General features: G+C 40.6%; 1 protein-coding gene across 1 annotated transcript; it reads left to right on the top strand.

The window, feature by feature from the left end:
- The first annotated feature begins 2304 nt into the window (after window positions 1-2304).
- LOC139462557 (serine-rich adhesin for platelets-like) lies at window positions 2305-12265 on the top strand. Its single transcript, XM_071244377.1, has 15 exons — window positions 2305-2449; window positions 4016-4212; window positions 4513-4596; window positions 5186-5339; window positions 5841-5955; window positions 6088-6166; window positions 6517-6603; window positions 7106-7257; window positions 7508-7545; window positions 7921-8026; window positions 8399-8563; window positions 9232-9352; window positions 9931-10053; window positions 10558-10609; window positions 11130-12265. The coding sequence occupies exons 1-15, from the start codon at window positions 2356-2358 to the stop codon at window positions 12263-12265; spliced, it is 2703 nt and encodes a 900-aa protein (XP_071100478.1). The 5' UTR covers window positions 2305-2355.
- Window positions 12266-23672: the final 11407 nt, after the last annotated feature.

Genomic DNA, 23672 nt, shown 5'->3' with positions numbered 1-23672 from the left:
AGGTTGAAATACAGAAACTGACTTAGGTGACTACCCTTTTCATTGTTTTCTCTACGTCTCCGCATCGTAAGACGTGACAGGTGAAACATGGCGTTCTGGTACCAACTTTTCTTCATATATTGGTTGTATCTGGAAACTTCATAAAAATGAAAACAATATCATATTCAAATAATTATATGGATGGGAAATATATAATATTGGCTATGAATAAAGTACGGATGGTAACTATTATTCTCTACATGTATTATTTAGAAACTCTGTATAACTATGATATATGACCTGTCCATACTAAAAACATGCCAATAATGTCACAATAAATCCATGCGCACTGCATGTATGATATTGAATAATTATTGTAAAGTATGATGGAAAATTGAATAAAAAAATAAAATAACCTATTTTCTAGATCTATATGTTTGACTTTGAACAGTGTTGTGAGTGAACTTAGAATGTTTTCCCGATTAGACGACAACGTCAAACAATGCTGTTGTATATTTTCCATTCATAAACGTATTACAAGGTTGATATTTAAGAAAACTATTGTGAAAATGTATACACGTACTTTACAGGTGTTGATCGAGTCAATATCAGACAGTGAACCTTCTGTTGGAGGGTATTGTGCGCGTACATATACTATTAGTATCAGAGTCTTCACTTGATTTTACATTGGGTCCAGAAATGATACTCTTTACAAATTCATGCACGTGGGCATATGATATCAGCATCAAGACAACAAATTAACTTTCCAATTATAATGTTAAATAGTTTCTAGTCTTCAATACAATGCAACATGTTTTGATTGAGATAATCATCTCTTCTTCCTTTATTACCAATAATACGATAGATCCAGCTGATCCAACAGGACGAAATGTAATTAGCATGATGAAATGGATATAAATCTGATATTGCATCAGGGGTGCTTAAGTGGCTCACTTATGGAACTCATTTAACAGTGTGAATACAGTTCGTATTCATGTTACCATCACGGCAAATCTATGCACAAGAGCCTATCCCTGCCATACCCAGCAGATGCCACTTCATCCTGTATGACACACTCCTACATGTGTTGTTGTTTACGACCTCAACACACCTTGGTTAGATTGACAAAGATAAGGATGCATAGTCATATCAGATCATACTGATGATGATAACTGAATCTTAATAGCATACTGAGATGAAAGAGATAACATATGTAATGTGATATCGTGGACGTACGTATTTTGAGGATTGACACGCATCTCTGAACAGAATTCGGGAATTAATATTGGCTCAGCAAATTTTAATTTTAAATATTGTTGTATTCTTGTCTTGTCGTAGATCATGGTAATACGACATGTTAGTAAATACACTGAAATCTAATTTGTCTGTATCAGAATGACTTCCCTTAGTGCACACACTGAAAGTGACACCCTTAGTGCACACCCTGAAAGTGACACCCTTAGTGCACACCCTGAAAGTGACACACATTCTACTAGACCCGTGAAGATTCCGGGGTAGAATAGGTCTTAAGCAACCCATGCTTGCCGTAAAAGGTGACTATGCTTGTCGTAAGAGGCGACTAACGGGATTGGGTGGTCAGGCTCCCTGGTTTGGTTGATGCATGTCATCGATCCCAATTGCGTGGATCGATGCTCATGATATCAATCACTGGATTGTCTGGTACAGACTCGACTATTTACAGACCAACGTCATATAGCTGGAATATTGCTGAGTGCGGCGTTAAACAACAAACCAACCAACTGACATTCTATTAGGATACATCTCTTCCTATATATAAATCATGATACAATTTGAAAAAAACATTGAATACCTAAACCACCAACACCATCCTATCAATGACATCACAAACACCAAACACCTGAAAAGTATTAATATTCTCCAACGGGAAAAAATAAATATACCAGATAAATTAAATTGTTGACTCAAGGTATAAACTATCAAGGTCACCATTCAACGTGACAATTATGAAAAACGTCAGTCAAATCATCCCTAAATATTTGTGTTTCCTTCAAAAATTACTCAGGGCGTAATACCCCAGACATGATTTTGTCAATAAGATGGTCACTGAAGCGTTCACGGCTCAGTCACGTGACACAGACGCATGAGGGCGTATGTTCATGACGTCACGGAACAACGGAACGTTCGTAGAATCCACTTGTTTTCATACCTGTTTTGCTCATCGATTGTTTTCGATAACTGTGATCAACCAATCAGAGCTGTCCTTCGGTGATCTAACAGGCCAACCAGCTGTATATAAGGCAAGAGGTTTCAGAAGGGCGTAAGTAACAACCAACAGTTCTAGTAGTAACATTTGTTGGCACTTGCTGGACGACGAAGGACAGGGTTTGAAGGCATATGAAATCCACGATGCACCTTTTATGGCTTTGTTCAGTATTTTTTGTGCAACTTGCAGCTTTACCACTTTTTGATGAAATCCCACATGGATCTTGTAAGTGTTTATTTCAATTTTCTTTTACTTTTTAATCTTAATCAACTAATGATACATTGATATTTTTTAAAACATTTGGAATAATTTCAAAGGCCTCTTAAAACTGTTGTGCCTTCGTGTTCCGATCATTGCATTACTTGTGATCTTAATGCTATTGAAAAGTTTAACCTTGGAGTTTGATGCTTTGAAATCTAATAACGCAATTCACTTAAATGAATATCAGGTTCGATTTATATTTACATCGGCTTTTAAATTTAGACACTGAAACATGCTTTCAAAAATAAATTCCTCCGATGTTTTTTCTTGTTATAATTACAATGTTTCTGTATTCACTAAATTAAGAAATTTGAGAACATTAAAATGTAATGTTACACTCAAATTACACATTATCAAATGACAAAGACACCAACCACTAATCTACCTGAATGCTTAGATGAACATGCAATGTTTAAGATGTATAAATGATGTGTGTATGTTGTAATATTTAAATTATTTACAATCTTTTGTCATGTACATCAGGGGTGACCCTACAACGACACTGGCTAGTCAATATATCAGTAATTTGACATATCACGACGATTTGCTGCTTGAACGTTTTGTGTATGTCTGAATAGTCAATCAATCAACCTCAAGCTAAGCCAATAGAAAACAAGCAACACCAAGGTCGCATTCTGTACATAGTTTATTCTCTTAATGCGAAGAAACAGTCCATTACATGAATATACATAAGGTAACGCAGCATCTCGTTTGTCGTGCCCCTATGCTAATCCTAAATTCCATGCAGTTAATATCAGATGTGTGAACATCAACATACCCTTAACCATAAAAATGAGACATGAAACATTTCTTGTCAGAGTGACGTCTCCCTCAACGTCATTTATGTTTGTCTAGTTTAAATAAGGACATTTTGCCTTTGTTACATAATTTTACCACTGACAAAAGAAAATTTGTTTAGCTAAGATCACTGAGAAAACATTATTTGTATCATTATAGTATTTAAACATGCCAATATCTCAACATAAACTGAAGGGCAGAAACAAAGTATACCATTTCAAACTGGATTTGACCAGAAACGTTAATAAAATGTTACTAGGCTGAAAGTCGCCAAGACACTGCAAACGTAAGGTCTAAAACATAACTATGTTGCCAGTATCAAATACACCACCATCGACTAACCATTTCTTGTTTGTTTCATTTTGAGTTATCATCAAACATGGGTGCATACCTTCTTTTGCGCGGCAGTTTAGTTAATAGTCCATTAATGATAGACATTACAATTGAAAGACGACATGACAGTACAAGAACTTCAGACATAACGGGTGCTACTGGACGAACGATATTGGCGTTCAAATGTTACCATAACAATTATTCCTTCACGATTAATTGAATTAAATTAGAAGTTGTTTTTTTCTTCAAATATATATATATATATATATATATATATATATATATATATATATATATATATATATATATATATATATATATATATATATATATATATATATATATATGTGTGTGTGTGTGTGTGTAATACTGTTATCAATTTGCGTGTTCATCTTGCAGTAAAAGCAAAGATCGAGCTTGATAGAAATGCTCCCTCCAGAGCAAAACGCTCGACAGCTGATGACCTGCCCTACTTTCTACATCTTCGAGTGACGGCCGAGGGTAAAGACGTACCCCTGAGGCTACGACGAACACCCGCGATACGATCCACTGTCCTCAGTCTTGACGGGCTGCGAGAACACACTTTGAACACACAGGTAATAATTATTCACGTGACATGTAAAATATTCATTATTCCACCTGGACTGTTGTCTCCAAAAACCAACATTTGCCGTAAAGTTACGTTGGAGGTTCTAACTCCACCTTGCAGGATTCAAGAGTATCGAAATCTCTAATTGTCCATTAATTTCGTAAATAAACCAAATGTGAACATTATTGTTATTTTAGACTGAGCAAATCAACATCTTAATTATATTTCTGAAGTCAGACTCACGTATGCTCAACATATATCTGATGCTGCCTCGCTCACATTCTACAAAACTGGAACCTTATTTCAGGATGCTGGCGTTTTCACCGACCGCGAAAGTGGCGCCTCCCTCGTGGTCAAGAAACGATCGGCAGGAGAAGAGACATATGATGTGGTCAGTTCTCATTGTTTTCACTTCAAGTAGGTTTTTGTTTGTTTGTTGTTTAACGCCGCACCCAGCAATATTCCAGCTATATGCCTGCGGTCTGTATAATCGAGTCTGGACCAGACAATCCAGTGATTAACATCATGAGCATCGAACCACGCAATTGGGATCGATGACATGCATCAACCAAGTCAGCGAGCCTGACCACCCAATCCCGTTAGTCGCCTTTTACGACAAGCAAAGTCGCCTTTTACGGCAAGCATGGGTTGCTTAAGACCTATTCTACCCCGGAATGTTCACGGGTCACTTCAAGTAGGACATGACGACATAATCCTACTTAAACTAATAGTTAATACAATGCCGTTATTGAGTTTTTTGTATCCCCACGACGTTAAATAATAATAATAATGTCGTTGTTGTTATCATTTAATCTGTAATTAATAATAACAACGACAAAACTCTTTCATTAATCATACGATTCCTACTATATCATGTGTTATTAATTACTATCAAATAGTAATGTTACCAAGTGTTTAGTTGACCTTCTTATTTGCATAAACATGTCATTTATTGAGAAATGTTTATCTTTGATGGCCAGGAGGGTAGCCTGGTGTTGGACGGCCAGGAAGTAAACATTGTACCACTCAACCGCTTCAGAAGAGAGAATGGTGATGCTGGTGATCATGTGATTCACAAGAATGGCGTAAATGTGAATAACACTGGTGATGCCATCCCCAACCCTAACCCTCTCCGTGAGTCTCCTTCAGCATAAACTTACAGTGTGTAGACATAGTTGGGCCTGGCCTCAGTGTCCATTGTATACATGGGTCAGCCCATATACATGTAAACTGTTCGCTTTGTAGCCTTTAAAAGGTGCCTCGAGGTTCCTCGGAGGAGATCGATGGCACACATATAGGTATGATTCTGATAACAAAGAAACATATCGCTCGACATGTTAAGATGACGTTGTTGGGGTGAAATGCATAAGTTTCAAATAAATCAGAGCAAGTGAAATCATAAAAGAAAGAATGAAAAAGATAGATATTTAATTTCAGAAAGATGTATAGAAAATGTGCCTGAACTGAGGGTGTATTTACCACAATCACCTGAAACATACATTCAAGGTTACCAAGGACTCTTTCAACTAAACGGACCATATTCTTCAAATAATTAGTTCTCTCCCCATGTATATTACATTTGAAGAGAAAATTAGTCTTTCATCAGCATTTCAAGGGTTTCTTCATACATTTCAGCGCCTAATCCCCCTAGCAACGACATCGACCAAGTTGAAGATGTGAGGAGGAGACGCCAGGTAGACCAACACATTGTGGAGGTCATTTTTGTCGTCGATGCCAGGGATTTCGAGAGGTATGTACAAATACTTGGCCAAAGATAAATATACCCTGGGTACCCTTCCACACGATGCTGGAATGCGGGGATGTAATTGAAATGTTGTTTTAACCTCAACGCACTCACTGTAACACTTTTAATGTATTTCAGATGGACTGAAAAACTTCAGACAACAGAGGCGGATGTTCTCAGTCAAATGAACCTGTACTATACCGCCGTAGCTGCATCGGTAAGACCACTTCGTTCTTATATTTAGGGTGGCGTCGGATAGCCTAGTGGTTAAAGCGTCGTTCGTCACGCCGAAGACCCGGGTTCGATTCCCGACATTGGTACAACGTGAAGCCCATTTGTGGTGTACCCCGCCGAGATATTGCTGGATTATTGCTAAAAGCGACGTAAAATCAAACTCACTCACACACTCTTATATTTAGGGGTAATACATCTTGACATGACAAGCGTAAACGGACCCGAAAGAAAACTGGTTCGGCGATGATATATTTTTAATACGACCAATAACACTCAAACTTCACTACCACTGTTAATATTTTAATTTAATATGTTGTTGTGTTTTTCTTGTAGATGAACGATCGTTTCGTTAATGTCCAAAGTGTTTCTGGTTCAACTCTGAGTATTGCCATTGAGGTTACAGAGATTCGAATAATTACGGTAAGAGAACTCCATTTCCACACTCCCCTGCTTAGGTATTCAAAACTTGGTTCTGATTTGTTCAATCCAAATGTGTAAATTGTGTCTTACAATTAACTGAAGAGTATGCATGGATCATCTTTCATATTGTACTTCTATGTTCCTTATGACATTGTTGACCGCCTCCGTGGTCTAATGGTAGAGCGTCCGCCCCGAGAGCGGAAGGTCCGGGGTTCTATCCCCAACCGCGTCATACCAAAAGACGTTAAAAGATGGTTCTTGTTGTTACCCTGTCTGGCGCTCGGCATTAAGGGGCTAAAACAGGGACTGGTCGGCTCGGAGTCAGTATACTGTGTCTGAGTGGGATGGCATGGTATCTCAGTGAGCCATCACTATAAATCGGGATCTTGTTATCTGGACTCGCATATAATTACGTTGCCAGAAGCAGTTCTATATGTACCCAGGGAAAGCAAACCTTATTTGATGCTCTTCCATCACATAAACCAGAAAGCGTATCTTGCAGGATCCAGCTTTGTCCAACTTCACCAGCGCCTCCGGCGACATCGCCACCAACCTGTTGGATTCCGAGACTGCTCTTAATCAATTCAAAAGTTGGGTTGAAGCCCAGGATTTTACCAGCCTACCCAAGAACGATCATTACATGTTGTTTTCCGGGTAAGCAATACTATCAGTCTATCGTCATACTACATTCCGCCCAAATAGTACGGCCATGAACATTAACGTCTAATAAACAATGTCGCCGGCTTTCCTTTCTGTCTTTAGACATGACACCCATGGTCTATAACATGACGGCATAGTAAGGAAATACAAGGAACCAAACTTCACACCTCTGCAACACGAAATGCATTCATTCAGTGGTCAATATTTCCCCCTCTTAATAAAGCCTTGATTTGTGATTTTTCAGGTATGACTTGTCAAATGCTGGAAATTCTGGACGAACAGGTAAGAATGATTTTCATACAGAATGTCATATTTATAGTTAGTAAGTGTGGGCATTTTGGATTAGTTGAGAAAATTAAGATGCAAGACTCCACCCAGTACAATCGTCAATTCTGCTCTTAAAACGTTTTGTGACCTAGGAGGGACGTGCAGGGGATAACATCTTTCGTGTATATATATATATATATATATATATATATATATATATATATATATATATATATATATATATATATATATATATATATATATATATATATATGAATTTTATCGATGGTATATAACACCTAACTAAATAAATAAAGTATTGAATGAGTGATATTTCGTGGAAAAGAGCAACAAACGTATGAAAGTAAACATTTGTTTTGTTTGATCCAGGTGTCGCGCTGAGTGAGTCAGTTTGTGAGAGAGACTCCGTTTCTGTTGTTGAAAACAGTTTCGCAGGAGCTACACCCGCTACCGCTGCCCATGAACTAGGACACAGGTATGAGATGCTCTGTCTACAGATTTAGACATAATGTGTGGGTTTTGTGCTGCTTCATCAGCATATGACAGCGGGCAAAACCAAGAATTGTAGCCAGGTTTGGAATCGAGCCAAGAAATGAATCAAATGAGCTAATTGTTAACGGTTTTTAAAATCATGTTCTTTGGACGATGTTCGACTCTTTAACTTTTGAATTAACCATTTCATTGTAACAAGACGGTTGTTATATACGGTTTGACGGTGTCCGAAGACGAGTGCAATCGCGCGGTCCTTTGTGTGATTGCAACAACAACATGAACTAGCTTCCCTCAAACAAGACACAAACAACATTACATCACTTGCAGACGTTCTGACAACATGTGTCTGTTTCAGTCTCAACGGCGACCACGACGGTGAGGATAGCGCCATCTCCTGCACAGAGAGCAACTTCATCATGGCGTCTACACTGCAGTTCGTAACTCGGGACACCAGCTCTAGACCATGGACGTGGACACCCTGCTCAGTCAGCAGCTTTGCTGAATATCTCGGACGTGCAAGGTGAGTGTTCATATCCAAGAGTTGTTTCAATGTTAAGCGGCATACTGTAATAGCTCCTCGTGAAGTAGAATATTCGGGCGAGCCAGCCATCTATAGCACTGCAATTCGCTGTGCAGAATGTCGTCACTTAGTCGTGTCTGATGATTATTCGACCGCCTCCGTGGTCTAATGGTAGAGCGTCCGCCCGGAGAGCGGAAGGTCCGGGGTTCGATCCCCAGCCGCGTCATACCAAAAGACGTTAAAAGATGGTACTTGTTGTTACCCTGTCTGGCGCTCGGCATTAAGGGGCTAAAACAGGGACTGGTCGGCTCGGAGTCAGTATACTGTGTCTGAGTGGGGTATTCATGTTAAACTGCGGCATGGTATCTCAGTGAGCTATCACTATAAATCGGCATCAGTCCGGACTAGTACAAGCAGACACACAAACGTACATGCACGTCCCTTTATCAGTTTCACCCAAGTAGTAAAAGTCTGAGAGCTGCTTCACTTGTCCCCGACATGAAATTGTAGAATGATGCTCATGCTGTCAATTTCTGGATTGTCTGGTCCAAGCATGATTATTTACAGACCGCAGTCATATCAGCTGGAATATCGCTGAGCTCCACGTTAAACAACAAAGAAGCAAATAAACAAACAACATGAAATGAAACCCGTCTTTTGTGTTTCAGTGTTACCTGCACCAAAGAAGACAACGTGGCGTCCAGCATCGACTTCAGCAGTGTGAGATACGGTCAGCAGTACTCGCCCGACCAGCAGTGCCAGAACAACGTCGGAGCTGACTTCTGCAGGGTGAGTAGAACACAAGCTGATTAAGTCTAACTAATAATTAGAGTTTAATGATTTCATGAGAAGCTACCTTGGAAACATGTCTAACCATTCGTGACCGAAAGTCATAATGGTTCCGTGTTAAATACGAACCATTTAGTATTATATCTTTAATGCTCTAGAACTAAATGTGACATAAAAATGTCTACAATTATAAGAAGTCCATTGTACGATTCCGACAATATCATAAGAGCAAGTGTTTTGAAATAGAAATATCTACACATACTTTTCTGAGGAAACTATTTTAAATTCAATAAAGTGGTTGATTTGCAATAGTTCAATATAAGAAGGTTGTATGAGCTTTTACTAACATCAAATTTAGACACAAACCTCATTATATCAAAATTCTCTTGATCAATATCACTAGAGCCTAATACTGCATGTATATTATGATTGAATTACATATTTGTAATAGTTTTGATATTCTTATTCGATAAATATATTGACATAACAGAATTATCAAGTCTCTGTCAAGAAAAATAATTTGTGGGTACATTTGAAAGTGGAAGTTGATTTAAGTGTACCATAACGTCATGTTGCAGCCTGCGTACAACGGAACCACATACGATAGTCTCTGCTACATCATGTGGTGTTACCTGCCCGGCTCCACCAATCAGTGCACGGCTATGTACCCCATGGAATACACCACGTGCGGTAACAAAAAGGTAGGAATTAAATACCAGTGTGTGTATTTCGTGTCGCGCAGAGGTCGTAACGTTGCTGGGAACACAAACGCTGCGACCGTTTTTGTTAATGCTTCTCTTATGGATTGTTTTTTTCGAAAGGCATTTAAATTAAGTGGACGAAATAAAAGTAGAAGTTAAAGTCTAAAATCTTGGTAGAGTACAATAAATATTTCAAGGATTTAATGTGTATTGTCTGCTTAGTAAAATACGTGTTTAAATTACTAGTCAAAAGATAACTACCATTACCAAATGACCTTTAATAAGTTCATAGAAAAAGAAGCTGTCCGCATACTATTTATCTATTCTACTTTTGTTAAAGTTAATCAAATAATTTAACAAACCGAATCAGATCGTTCAATTATATCTTCGTACCATTACACTCATTAACGCTCAAACGTTGGTTGAATTGGGTTCGTTTCTGACATTGGCTTCAGCCTTAATCACTCCTTATTCTTCGTGTACACTGATCCGTTTCTATTACAGTGGTGTGTTCAAGGACAGTGCGTGGCGGACCCAGCTGCCCCGGCGGCTTATGGTGAGTGTTACATATCGCTAAACCGATTTTACTATGATAATGGATAATACACCATTCTTATTGATCAGAGGTTTCAAATCACATAAGTTTAAAATTTGAAACTTCACCCTTCATTCGGTTTTTAAATATGGCGCTGTATATAGCGAAAACATCCAAGATAGATGAATCTAAATAATTTATGTACAGTGTGTCCAGTCAAAATCCAGTCTTAATGTACATAATTAAAGTAAATATGGATAATCAACATTGAATTTCATAAAACCACACACAATTCGACATGGGGAATCCAGTACCTCATGCTTGTAACGGCCAACCAGAAAGAATCAGGCGGTTGCACCTTTTCTTTGTTTGTACCTCGAGCTACTGGTTTGTCTACGCCGGAGTGGTTTATTTACAGGCCGCCATGCTTTTGCAGGTGTATTTGTGTTACGTCAAACGATATTCACTCTTTCATGTATTGAAGCTATCATTATGACGCACTTTGCCTACCGGCTCTGACGCAGCTGCTTTTCTCCTGCAGATGACTGTCCCCACGGAGATGACACCAAGTTCTCCTGCAGCAGTGGTATCTGCTCCCAGTTGACCCAGCAGACCAGAGAGCAGTACTGCTGTGAAACGTGTAATGCAAACCCTACAACTGTAGGTCCAACAACTAGTGCTACGACAACTAGCCCAACAACTAGTGCTACGACAAGTGCAACGACTAGCGCAACCACTAGTGCAACCACTAGCGCAACAACAAGTGCAACCACTAGCGCAACGACAAGTGCAACCACAAGCGCAACAACAAGTGCAACCACTAGCCCAACAACTAGCGCAACGACAAGTGCAACCACTAGCGCAACAACAAGTGCAACCACTAGCGCAACGACAAGTGCGACCACTAGTGCAACCACAAGCGCAACAACTAGCCCAACAACTAGCGCAACGACAAGTGCGACCACTAGTGCAACCACTAGCGCAACGACAAGTGCAACAACTAGTCCGACAACAAGTGCAACCACTAGTGCAACGACAAGTGCAACCACTAGTCCAACAACAAGTGCAACCACTAGCGCAACGACAAGTGCAACCACTAGCCCGACTACGAGTGCAACAACCAGCGCAACCACTAGCCCGACTACGAGTGCAACAACCAGCGCAACCACTAGTGCAACCACAAGTCCAACGACGAGTGCAACCACTAGTCCAACAACTAGCGCAACCACTAGTGCAACCACTAGTCCAACAACGAGCCCAACAACTAGTGCAACCACAAGTGCAACAACTAGTGCAACGACAAGTGCAACAACAAGTCCAACTACAAGTGCAACCACTAGCCCAACAACAAGTCCTACCACGAGCCCGACAACTAGTGCCACAACTACCCCTGATCAAAGCCAGTCCAATAGCGGCGGCAGCTCCAGCGTGGAGAACCGGCCGCCCCAGTTCAACTCCAACTACTGCCGCGTGTATCGTTACTACAACTGGTGTTACCAACGCTGGTACCAACCTTGCTGCCGATGGGCTCAACGCCCTCAGAATAACCAGTGGTGGTGGCGTCGTCGTAACAACCGCCGTAACAATAGAAGAAACTTTAACAACGCTGGCAACAACGGCATGAATAACGGCTGGATGCTCATGGGAGGAGATGATGCCTTCGAGTTCGACTGGTAACACGGCCTTGAGTGCCTTGCTTTCTGTGATCCGGTCTGGTCAAAAAGTAATTTCGGAAAACTCTGTGATCAATCTTGTTAAATTTAATTAAACCTATTTCTCAACAAAATGTCTTTTGATTAACATGAAAACTGTTTTGTTGAAGTAATTTTAAAGCGTTTGAATCATCCAGATGAAGTATTTTAAAACGTCTTTGTTTTGAATCGGACCATGCAGACCAAGCGAATCTTTGAATGAAACTGACGACGCATGTCTCAAAACATCCACAATTCTACAGCAAATCCATTTCTGTTTGACTTTTGTTTATAGCCAGTGTGTCCATTACAATATCATTTCTCAATATTTACTCTCATTTTCGTTCGTTTTAATTAGAATTAGATCCCAGATGTGGTAACGAAGGAAGAGTTGGCAAGTAAATCTGGTTAGGAAATAATCATTTTCACATAGTCGTAATCATTATATGTAAATACCATCTGGGGATGTTTATGATTGTTTCCTCCAGATAATATTGTTTGAAAATATGTGGATACCCGGTAGACATCGACGAAACTTCAAAGTTTCCAGGTATCATGTCAAAATTTAATAACGTGATATATTCTGTAGAAGTTGTAACTTCATAAGTGTTTGAAAAGTATGGTTGTCATTCATCAGAGTGATAAATCCAATATTGTAAACAAGATAAATATCATAATTTCAGAAGATTTAAACATTGTGTGTATTTGTTCATTGTAAGCACCAGATATGTTTATTAGTTGTACATGTGTATTATTTGGTACTGTTTGCTCAATATGCCTCCCTGTTTGTGTTGTGTACTTCAGATACGTTTATTTTTATATAATTTAATCTATTCTTGTCACTATCATGAGAATAAACGCCTTATGACAGTAATTATTGTGCGGAGTCTTTACATGTTCGGTTATTCTGGAGATGCATTCCAGGTTATAATAAAAAATATTTTTAGTTATCCAAAGTTCGAGACAAACGGAATGTTGATATTAAACGACAGGGAACATAAACATTCTGCACCGGACGTTAATAACATGGTGGGAACACGAGCAAGGCGTCGTATTCCGTTGAGCAGAGTTGCGTCCCTTAGGGGATAGATTGTTGGTCCGAATCCAAGATTCGCCTGGATTATGTTTTTTGATTTGTCGGCACGATGCTAGTGTTCGTGGGTGGTTTGAAGTAGTGTACGTTTACGATCGACATCACGTCGGGGTGACCACCCGATCCCGTTAGTCGCCTCTTACGGCAAGCCTTGGCTGCTGAAGACCCATTCTACCCCGGATCTTAAACATCTAGACCTGCATCACTTCGGGTTGTCCTCTCACATCAAGCTGTCATGCCGTGATATAACTGAAATGATAGTGGTGTTAAACCTCACTCACTCATAAATTTGTAGACACGTTGATTGTTTTGGAAATGGATTACGTTTAAGCCGTCAAAGTTTTTAGATCGCTTTCCATGAGGTTGTTCTCGAGTTCCATGTTAAAATTCACTTTCTCGTGTTACTCGACACACATAAAACACAGTGGGTTTGAAATCTCGTTTATTACAAACATACACGAGTCTACGTGACTGCACTATACATACATATATATTCAGTTCATGATTATTCAACAGCTACATTGCCATGGGGTGACATGTATATATTGTTATAATATTTGGGGACATTTAAACTTGAATAATCAGAACTTACATTTATTCATAAAAAAAAGTGATAAAAAGCATTCTACTACAGCGTCACTGCACGCACACACCCCATACCACACGCAAACACCACACACACCACGCATACACACAAGCCGCGCTCACCCCGCCACACTCAAACTAGACGAAAAGGCTATATTTCCAGGATAAAAAAGAACGTAGAATAAAAGGTCCTTCCTAACCTCTTATGCGTGGAGGGGCCGTCCACGAAAAGGAATTCTCCCCATTTGGATTTATTGGGTTCTATTTGTTTCACTTCAATTGTGTATTCTGGAATAAGTTACATCAATAATGATGTAACCCAAAACTAATTTCCCCTTTGTTTGCAATTGGACCATATACAACAAGGTGGAACACCCGTTCAAAATATAGCACTATCCAACAATCACTAAAAGAAATATAATCATTCGATTCTAGGAAAAGAAAAGAATTTGGACTTACTTTAATAGATACTGCCACGTTCAGTTAACATATAGCGTAAAACTTCACACCAATCTTATTTTTTACCGAATGTAAATCCGCCAATTCGATTATTCAAATTTTGAAATATATTGTTAAATCTGGCGTCAAAATTATCAAAGAAGCTAAACCGCCGAGGCGCGGGTTGAGGTGGGAAAGGATTCTGGGGTTGAAAAGGGGTTTGGGGTTGAAATGGGTTTTGCGGTTGAAATGGGACTTGTGGTTGAAATTGAAAAGGATTTGGGAACAGAAATGGGTTCTGGGGCTGGATAGGGGTTTGAGGTTGAAAAGGGTTTTGGGGTGGGAAGGGATTTGGGGGCGGGAAAGGGTTCTGTTGGGATATGGTGGGGAAGGGGGGCGGATTTGGCTGGACTGGTGGGAAGATAGGCGGCACCGTGACGATGGTTGAAATAAATGGCGGAGCCACTGGAGGCAGCTCCACCAGCTTGCACGTGCCACAACAGAGTACGTCACGTGTTGTGACGTCATTGCATATATTTGTGGCACATATAACATCCGGGTCATCTCCCGCGGGACAATTTTCTAGAACGAAAAAAAAAAGATTTTTTTCAGAGAAAATAGGTCATATGAATAAAAATATTCTTCAAATAGGAGAGATTATTGATTGTCAAGGACAAATTGATATATCAATATATGCATTTATTTGAGTAACAGGAGTCATACTATGACGAAACCAACCGTCACATCAGCTCACAAAACAAGCAATACCACCGCGTTGTGTTTCAAGATGGCCCAGTCGTCTAAGGCGCCGCGATTCGCTGTGCAGGGTTGAGTTCCTTTGGCACGCCAGAAACCTATGATTGTGGCTTCGAATCCCGATTATGTTTCTAGGTTTGTCAGCACCATACCCGTGCTCGTGGGTTTCATTGAAGTAGTAAACGTCTGACACCTGCATCACTTCGGGCTTTCCTCCCACATTAAGCTGCCATGCCGTGATATAACTGTAATACTGTTAAAAGCGGCGTTTAACCCAACTCACTCACCCCTAACCCTTGATGGTATTATTGAAGGTAATATTCACAGAATATATATATTGTGTCCGGCTTGTTAGCACAATACCCGAGCTCGTGGGTTTCACCAAAAGTGTAACCGTTTACGTCCTTACACCCACTTTAAGCTGACATACTGCATCAGGTGAGCTTTAACATTAACACACTTCTGGGACCCATGCTTTCGTATAAAGTATGGATCATGCTAAAGTATGGCTCAGGCTGTCAAAATCTCAGACCTGGCTGATAGAATCATGGTACACTTGATTGTGTGAGGTCGACGTGATATACCTAGAATACTTATGACTGCGACGCAAAACAACACTCACTCTCTCATCCAATGCCTGACAACATACGTGATTAAACATAAACTTCAACATACCTGCTGTTCCCGGCGCTAGTGGTGACGACACACATCGACCGGCACGACACCACTGCAGGGACGGGAAATAAAGTCATGTGTCAACGTTGTTGTCTAGAGATTGTTTTTAACTGACATAACATATTATTCCAATTTATTTAATAGAAATTTCGATTCAGAGAAACAAGTCACAGACGAGGTGGTGAAAGATTCGCAAAGGTTCAGATTGTATGTATCTACCTACAAGCATTGTCTTTATGAGATAATTATTCAGACGTCAGACATGTACAATACCTTCGTATACCTACATGTACCTACAGTTGTACCATCAAGAGATGGTTCGGATTGTGCTTTTTTATCAGACAGGTATTTCCTACCTTCTTGTTCCCGCAAGTAGTGCCATCATGCGCCAGAGTTGGGAAACACAGATTCTTTACCGGATCAAAGCAATACAACTCATAACACAGGTCCTCGAACGTCTGGGTGCTGTTGAAGTATAGGGACTGGAAGGCACAATTCAACCCATATCAGTAAATCAGGAGTGTCCAGGTCATTACATTTAGTAACAGTTACTCAAAGGAACTTAAATTGTCATTCTACCCTAAATTTGGAAAATACTCGATTTTGATTGGTCAGTCTGAAGTATCGAAACACAATAAAAAAAAACCTGTGATTGAAAGAGCCGATTTGACTGCCGCCAATATTTAGAATAGTACTTCTTTTACAGTCATTTTCGAAAGGCATATTGCAATAATATCAAGTACAATTAATAGTCATGTTAGAATGGAGATAAACATACTGTGTTTTCAATGTACAGCTAGGTAACCTGTAGATTTAACCGCGTTAAAATTAATATTTGAAACCTCACGCTGCGCTTTTGTTTCCAGAGTCATTTTAGCGCGGTTAAATCTACAGGTATCCTACCTGTACATTGAAAACGCAGTATGCTGTTTTAGGCTTTCATACATATTATAAAATCGCCGAAACTCCCATGCAAGTGTATTGTAATGTACATGTCCTTAGTTTCAGAAACATATATGTCAATCAATGAATTGTCCATTCAAAATCACATATGCATTGCAAAACTGAGTCACCGAAAAAATTGTCTTCGTGTTGAACTGTTAGCACTCTAAACACAATTTAACAACGTATACACCACAGGAAAGATAGTCATAATTCCCATGCACTTTAAAGTAAGCTAAGATATAATATGCTTGTCTTTTTCGTTGCGTTTCATTTCATCCGTGAGGTTATAAAATACCCGACAGGACTTAGAGCTGATGCCCCTATAGACCTCACACTGGACATGGGGAAGTTAGAACTTACCCGACAGAACTTAGAGCCGGTGCCCCTATAGACCTCACACTGGACATGGGGAAGTTAGAACTTACCCAACAGAACTTAGAGCCGGTGCCCCTATAGATCTCACACTGGACATGGGGACGTTAGAACTTACTTGACAGAACTTAGAGCCGATGCCACTATAGACCTCACACTGGACATGGGGACGTTAGAACTTACCCGACAGAACTTAGAGCCGATGCCCCTATAGACCTCACACTGGACATGGGGAAGTTAGAACTTACCCGACAGAACTTAGAGCCGGTGCCCCTATAGATCTCACACTGGACATGGGGAAGTTAGAACTTACCCGACAGAACTTAGAGCCGGTGCCCCTATAGACCTCAAACTGGACATGGGGAAGTTAGAACTTACCCGACAGAACTTAGAGCCGATGCCCCTATAGACCTCACACTGGACATGGGGAAGTTAGAACTTACCCAACAGAACTTAGAGCCGGTGCCCCTATAGATCTCACACTGGACATGGGGACGTTAGAACTTACTTGACAGAACTTAGAGCCGATGCCCCTATAGACCTCACACTGGACATGGTGAAGTTAGAACTTACCCGACAGAACTTAGAGCCGGTGCCCCTATAGATCTCACACTGGACATCGTGAGGGTACTTCTGGCCGAACTCTTCACGCAAGTAGGGCTGGAGGTTGAGCTCAGTGCCGCTTCTCCTCAGTGTGCACTGATCTCCGTTCCTGCAGTGGGACGGGACGGATGAACAAAGAACGTTAGAGTGGAAGGGGCCGCCATGAAAGATAGTTGTGTGTTTTGTTTTCAGGACATTTATCTTTCAGAATATAATCTGACGACAAAATCATAATACTATCAGTGAGTGAGTTTGGTTTCACGCCGCTTTTTGCAATATTCATGCAATGTCACGGCGGGGGACACCAGAAATGGGCTTCACACATTGTACCAATGTCGGGAATCGAACCCGGGTCTTCGGCGTGACGAGCGAACGTTTTAACCACTAGGCTACCCGACTGCCCCATATAATATGTCATCGGGACATTATACTGAGTGTCAAATGACAATTGCAGTCAAAAAAAAAATATTTTGCACTTTACAAATTTCACACAGCTCTTTTGCACATATCGATAACTAACACAAGCTGAATTAAACTATGTTATTTATCTGCACTGTAATAACGATGGGCAATGGCTAGACACGAAAGATATTTAACAAAAAAAACCTCAGACATGCATGGGAATGGTTAAGTGAATGAATAATACGAATTCAGGTGCGATACAATGAAGTAGGTACATTATGCCGTTTGACGTAGAGATCGTTGTTCACACGTACTTCAGGATCTGTTAACGTCAATGGCAGTTCGATGTCTTCCCTGACAATGGGGGTTACCTTGTCAGCTTCTCCCTGATGGAGGCAGCGGTGCAGGAGGAGAAGGTCCAGGGGTTGGCGGCGTTGTTGCGGTCGGGGATGGAGATGCTGGAGGACATGATGTTGTTGTTCTCGTTCGGACAAGTATTGCCTTCGCCATCATGATTGGACCCCAGACTGTGCGTTATGTTTAAAAAAATGCATATGGGTATATGGATAAGGTGTAGTAATTTATATTGAAGGTTGATGTGCAAATCAGATTCACAGGCACTTGCATAACACATATAACACAAGGGCTTACAACGAACTCGGTACAACATCAGCACAAAAATGTTCAAAATAACCATCATGGTTCATGTCGTCCTGATCCAAGGAATCACCATTAGGATCATCTTTTGGGGAATGCCACTATATTACACAGTACCTAAGCCAAATTAGTATTATCATGTAGATGTCTAGCAATAATACTCTACACTATTTTAAACAAGTATAGTGCCTTAACAGTATCCGTGTTGTCCTACCTGTGTGCTAGTTCATGCGCGATCAACGTAGCGGTCTCCTGGGTCTTCAAGGCTTCACAGATGGACGCAGAGAAGTTGGTGCAAGTCCCATTCTGGAAGGCCAGTCCTGGAGAAGAAGTCCAGGTCATTACGCGTATTTTGCATTTGTCGGAGAAGCACACTCAGGAGTTATTCATATTGTGTTCGAAAAGGCTTGGAAACATGCATGTAAGGATGTTCTTATTTCCATTCTATGTTGAGATTAAAATATTGCATTGGCCTATGGTTCTACAACAAACATTTAGGCGTTAACCATTACATATACATAGTGTTCCAAATCTCTTTTAGTGCAAATGATGACTGACATCAATTGTGTTTGTCCTCTCATGTAACAATTTCATAGTTTATACTATTCAGAAAGGTTCAGAGAAGAGGCTTCATAGTGCCACGATGTGTGTTACCTTAGCCTACACTTATATATCTGATGTCATCACTGATATCAGGGATCCATTCATATAATTTTCACCAGAGGAATCTGTTGGGGCGAATAATTACGGAAGCGTAGTAGGGCCACGGTGAATTAGGACTTACTATCTCCTACGTAGGACTTACTATCTTCTACGTAGGACTTAGTATGGACTAGAATAACTGTATAACAATGTAGGAGATAATAAGTCCTACTCCTAATTCTAGGCCACACTAAGTCCTACGTAAGAGATAGTTAGTCCTACGTAAGAGATAGTAAGTCCTACGTAGGAGATAGTATGTCCTACGTAGGAGATAGTATGTCCTACGTAGAAGATACTAAGTCGTACGTAGGAGATACTAAGTCCTACGTAGCAGATACTAAGTCCTACGTATCAGATAGTAAATCCTACGTAGGAGATAATAAGATACTTAGACAAAACAAATTTCACCGTGGCCCTACTACGCTTCCGTAGATAATCGAGACTGGTTGTTCTCTGTCGTCGACGTTTTATATTTACCAACAAGCCCTGTTCTGCCGTTTCTTGCGAGGTCGTAGCTGAAACAGATGTTATGAAATTACACATCGTGGTAACTATTATGTTTACTATGGCATCATGTAATCAGACCATGCGACCAGGACGCGAATATTTAGCGCCAAAGTCGCGACCTCGGGAGGTTTGGCAAGACTATTAGCACACGAACAAAACTCCACAAGGTTGCGACCGTGGGGTGAAAGTCCCGGGCACAACAAGGGTACGACTGTTTGAACAATAGTGTAGCTCACCCCGAAATAGTCATTGCGTGGTCGTTAGGCGGTATGGTAGCTTGGTTAGTCCTGAGCCAGCTTGCGAATTGGTCCAGCGCTCTCTCTGTGTCGATGGTGTTGCTGACATTCAATGTCTGTGTCCATGGAGTCGCCGCTGGGGACTGTCGAATGATATCGAAACATTAAACTATGTCCGGTGATAATTGAGATTTCCGCGTCTTTCACCATATTTAATAATGTCGCTGACTTTAAAGTTTGTTTATCAACAACAAGGTCGTAAGAATAACAGTACTAAGTTAATCTAAGTCACAATTAATTCGACGAGTTACTAATTCCCTCGCATGTTTTGAGATTTCCATCAAATAGTTCGTTCAAATTCATCTTTATATCAACCATCCCGGTTCTGCTGAGAAACATCTCCTTTGTATACCTGGGGGCATGGGTGGCCCAGTCGTCTGGTGGCGCCGAGATTCGCTGTGCAGAGTTGCGTCCCTTGGGCACGCCAGAAACCTATGAGTGTGGGTTCGAATCCCGGTTCGACCCAATTATGTTTCTAGGTTTGTCAGCACCATACCCGTGCTCGTGGGTTTCACCGAAGTGGTTAACGTCTGAGACCTGCATCACTTCGGGCTTTCCTCCCACATTAAGCTGACACGCCGTGCTTTAACTGGATTACTGTTAAAAACGGCGTTAAACCCAACTCACTCACTCACTCACTTTGTACACCTAAGACTTAACTGACAACATCTGGGCAGAGGTCATTTGACTTACAATGACCAGTTCTATGGAACAATCTCCCACCACATGTGAAAGAAGCAGACTTTTCCTGTTCCATCTCAAGACATTCCTGTTCAGAATCTTTTATCAAATCTAAAATCAACGCCAACTGGTGACTGTCTTGTATTCATGGCTTATATCAGCATAGTTTTCCCCTATGTTGTGTAGCGCTGTGAGCATTCACCTAGTGTATGAGTAAAGCACATAAGAAATGTCTTATTATTAACTAGATATATTTCTGATAGGTGTGTAACGCCGTTCACTCACGTCGCCAATGATGAAGCTGTTGATGACTATTCGTACACTGAACCCAGGAGAGGTGAGAGTCTCGTAGCGTCCATTGGCCTGTCAATGAGAGAATGAACAGTTGTTGATATTCTGTTACAGCATCATTCATATCAGGATGCGTAAAACAACGAACTGAAATAATGCAGTGTGCGTGAGCTGAAAAATGCATGGTTTCGATGTATTTGGATTCATGGATTCATGATCAGGTATAATTACTTGGATGAGTGAATGTTTTTTACGTCACAGTCAGGACTATTCCTGCTTCATGACGGCGGCATGTGAGGGGGCAGTTCAAAAGTCCGATGTCGGATAAAATACTTAACTCCTTAAGTGTGGATGAATACTCCCCGTCCTTAAAAAAACCCTTAATTCACAAAATGTCGAAGTTCGGTGTTTCGTTTCGTTTTTGTCACGCATTCTTGTGTTTTCCCCAGCTTATTGAGAACGTTTATCGACTACATGTAGGTGTTGAAAACCATTTATAGGGTTTTTATAGATAAAACCTGCCAGTCTACAGTATATTAGACACCTCACAAGATGGCCTTACCACCTCACAAGATGGCCTTACCCCCTCACAAGATGGACTTACTACCTCACATGATGGACTAACCACCTCACAAGATGGACTTACCTCCTCACACGATGGACTTACCTACTCACAAGATGGACTTACTACCTCACAAGATGGACTTACTACCTCACAAGATGGACTTACCTCCTCACACGATGGACTTACCTACTCACAAGATGGACTTACTACCTCACAAGATGGACTTACTACCTCACAAGATGGACTAACCACCTCACAAGATGGACTTACCTCCTCACACGATGGACTTACCTACTCACAAGATGGACTTACTACCTCACAAGATGGACTTACTACCTCACAAGATGGACTTACCTCCTCACACGATGGACTTACCTACTCACAAGATGGACTTACTACAAGATGGACTTACCACTATTGCCGGCGACGATAGAATCCTGCCTGTGTGGAAGACCGGAGGTACTTATGACAACTTACAGCGTATGAATGAAAATAGGATCTGCTCAGTTTAGTTATAATAAATAACATTGAGAAATCAGGTTACAAGTTGATATTGGAGGGTGGAAAACCTGCAGGGCCATAAACTACCCCACCTATCCCCATCCCCACCCCATTCTAGTGCAATGGCCAGCTGAACAGCTGATGATCCCGGAGTTCGAATCTCACATTCGGATTATGGTAACCTTCCCTACCTGTGCGCGTCATTTTCACCAAAGTGTTAAACGCCTCCCTTATTCGTTCCAAACTGCCAAAAGCAGCAGTAATCCACTCGCTCGGTCCTACTAAGGTAGCCTCTAAGCCCGTTGATAGAGAATGGCTGTAAGCTACTGATTAATAGGGGCGCGGTTGACAGTGTGTCATAGCTGAGAAGAGAACGGTGTACGTGTTCTTACTGCGTTGACGATGTTGGTGTAAAAGTCCAACATTTCGTCCTTAGCTCTCTGTGCGCTGAAGTCATTCCTGCCCAGCCAGCTGAAGAATAAGGCATGTCAATAGTTGAATTGCCAAAGAGTAAACGGCTTTATCCAGAATCGAGTGTACAATAAACTACGTTTATAACGAACATGCTTATAACGAACTGACGGATATAACGAACTTTTTTTTAGTCCTGATCATGTGCTGAGTATATGCTGCAAATATGCTCATAACGAACTGATCCCTTCGGGTTCCTTATAACCGTAGTGTGCTGTACGTCACTTTGTGACGAGATTGTAGAATTAAACACTTCCTTAGTGTTCGTGGATCATGCAACTGGTTTTGGGCAGAACATAAACCTAGAGGACAGAAGTAACTGAAGATTTGGATTTTGTCTTCTCCGTTACTCAATCATTTGTTTAATCTATATAATTGTAGGCATCAAACATTTTCATGTTATCATCGTGTATCAATCAGTCCAAGCATATAATGGGCAGGTTTTTCGGCACCTTAACGGATGTAGATAGTATCCGTTGGGGTCATTAACGGACATAGTCATTGCCTGTTGCCACTGTCTGACTGACAAATCACTGAGCGTTTGACGTAATATATTACTGGGCACATTCTTTGAAAACTTGCGATGCTCATCTACTTTTTGTGAGATAAGGTTTTGCGACAAATGACATTTTATGATAAAGGGGTTATCAGAAATAAGAATTATATTTAGCGAGAAATGGCAATGTTTATTACAAATAGATGATTTTTACAATGTTGAAAAATACTTGTTTTATATCCTCTTCATCTAGCCCTGGGATATGGGCACCCAAGCAGACAATGCGTTACTTTTTGAAACAAATTAACCAATCGCCTTTTTCTATACACGATAATTTAAGGTCTCCGAATGTCTATA

This window comes from Haliotis cracherodii, unplaced genomic scaffold (assembly GCF_022045235.1).
Source record: "Haliotis cracherodii isolate W230 unplaced genomic scaffold, xgHalCrac1.p SCAF_1, whole genome shotgun sequence".
Classification (NCBI taxonomy): Eukaryota; Metazoa; Mollusca; class Gastropoda; order Lepetellida; family Haliotidae; genus Haliotis; species Haliotis cracherodii.
Note: the sequence above shows the minus strand (reverse complement) of the source record. Positions and strands in the feature narration are given on the sequence as shown.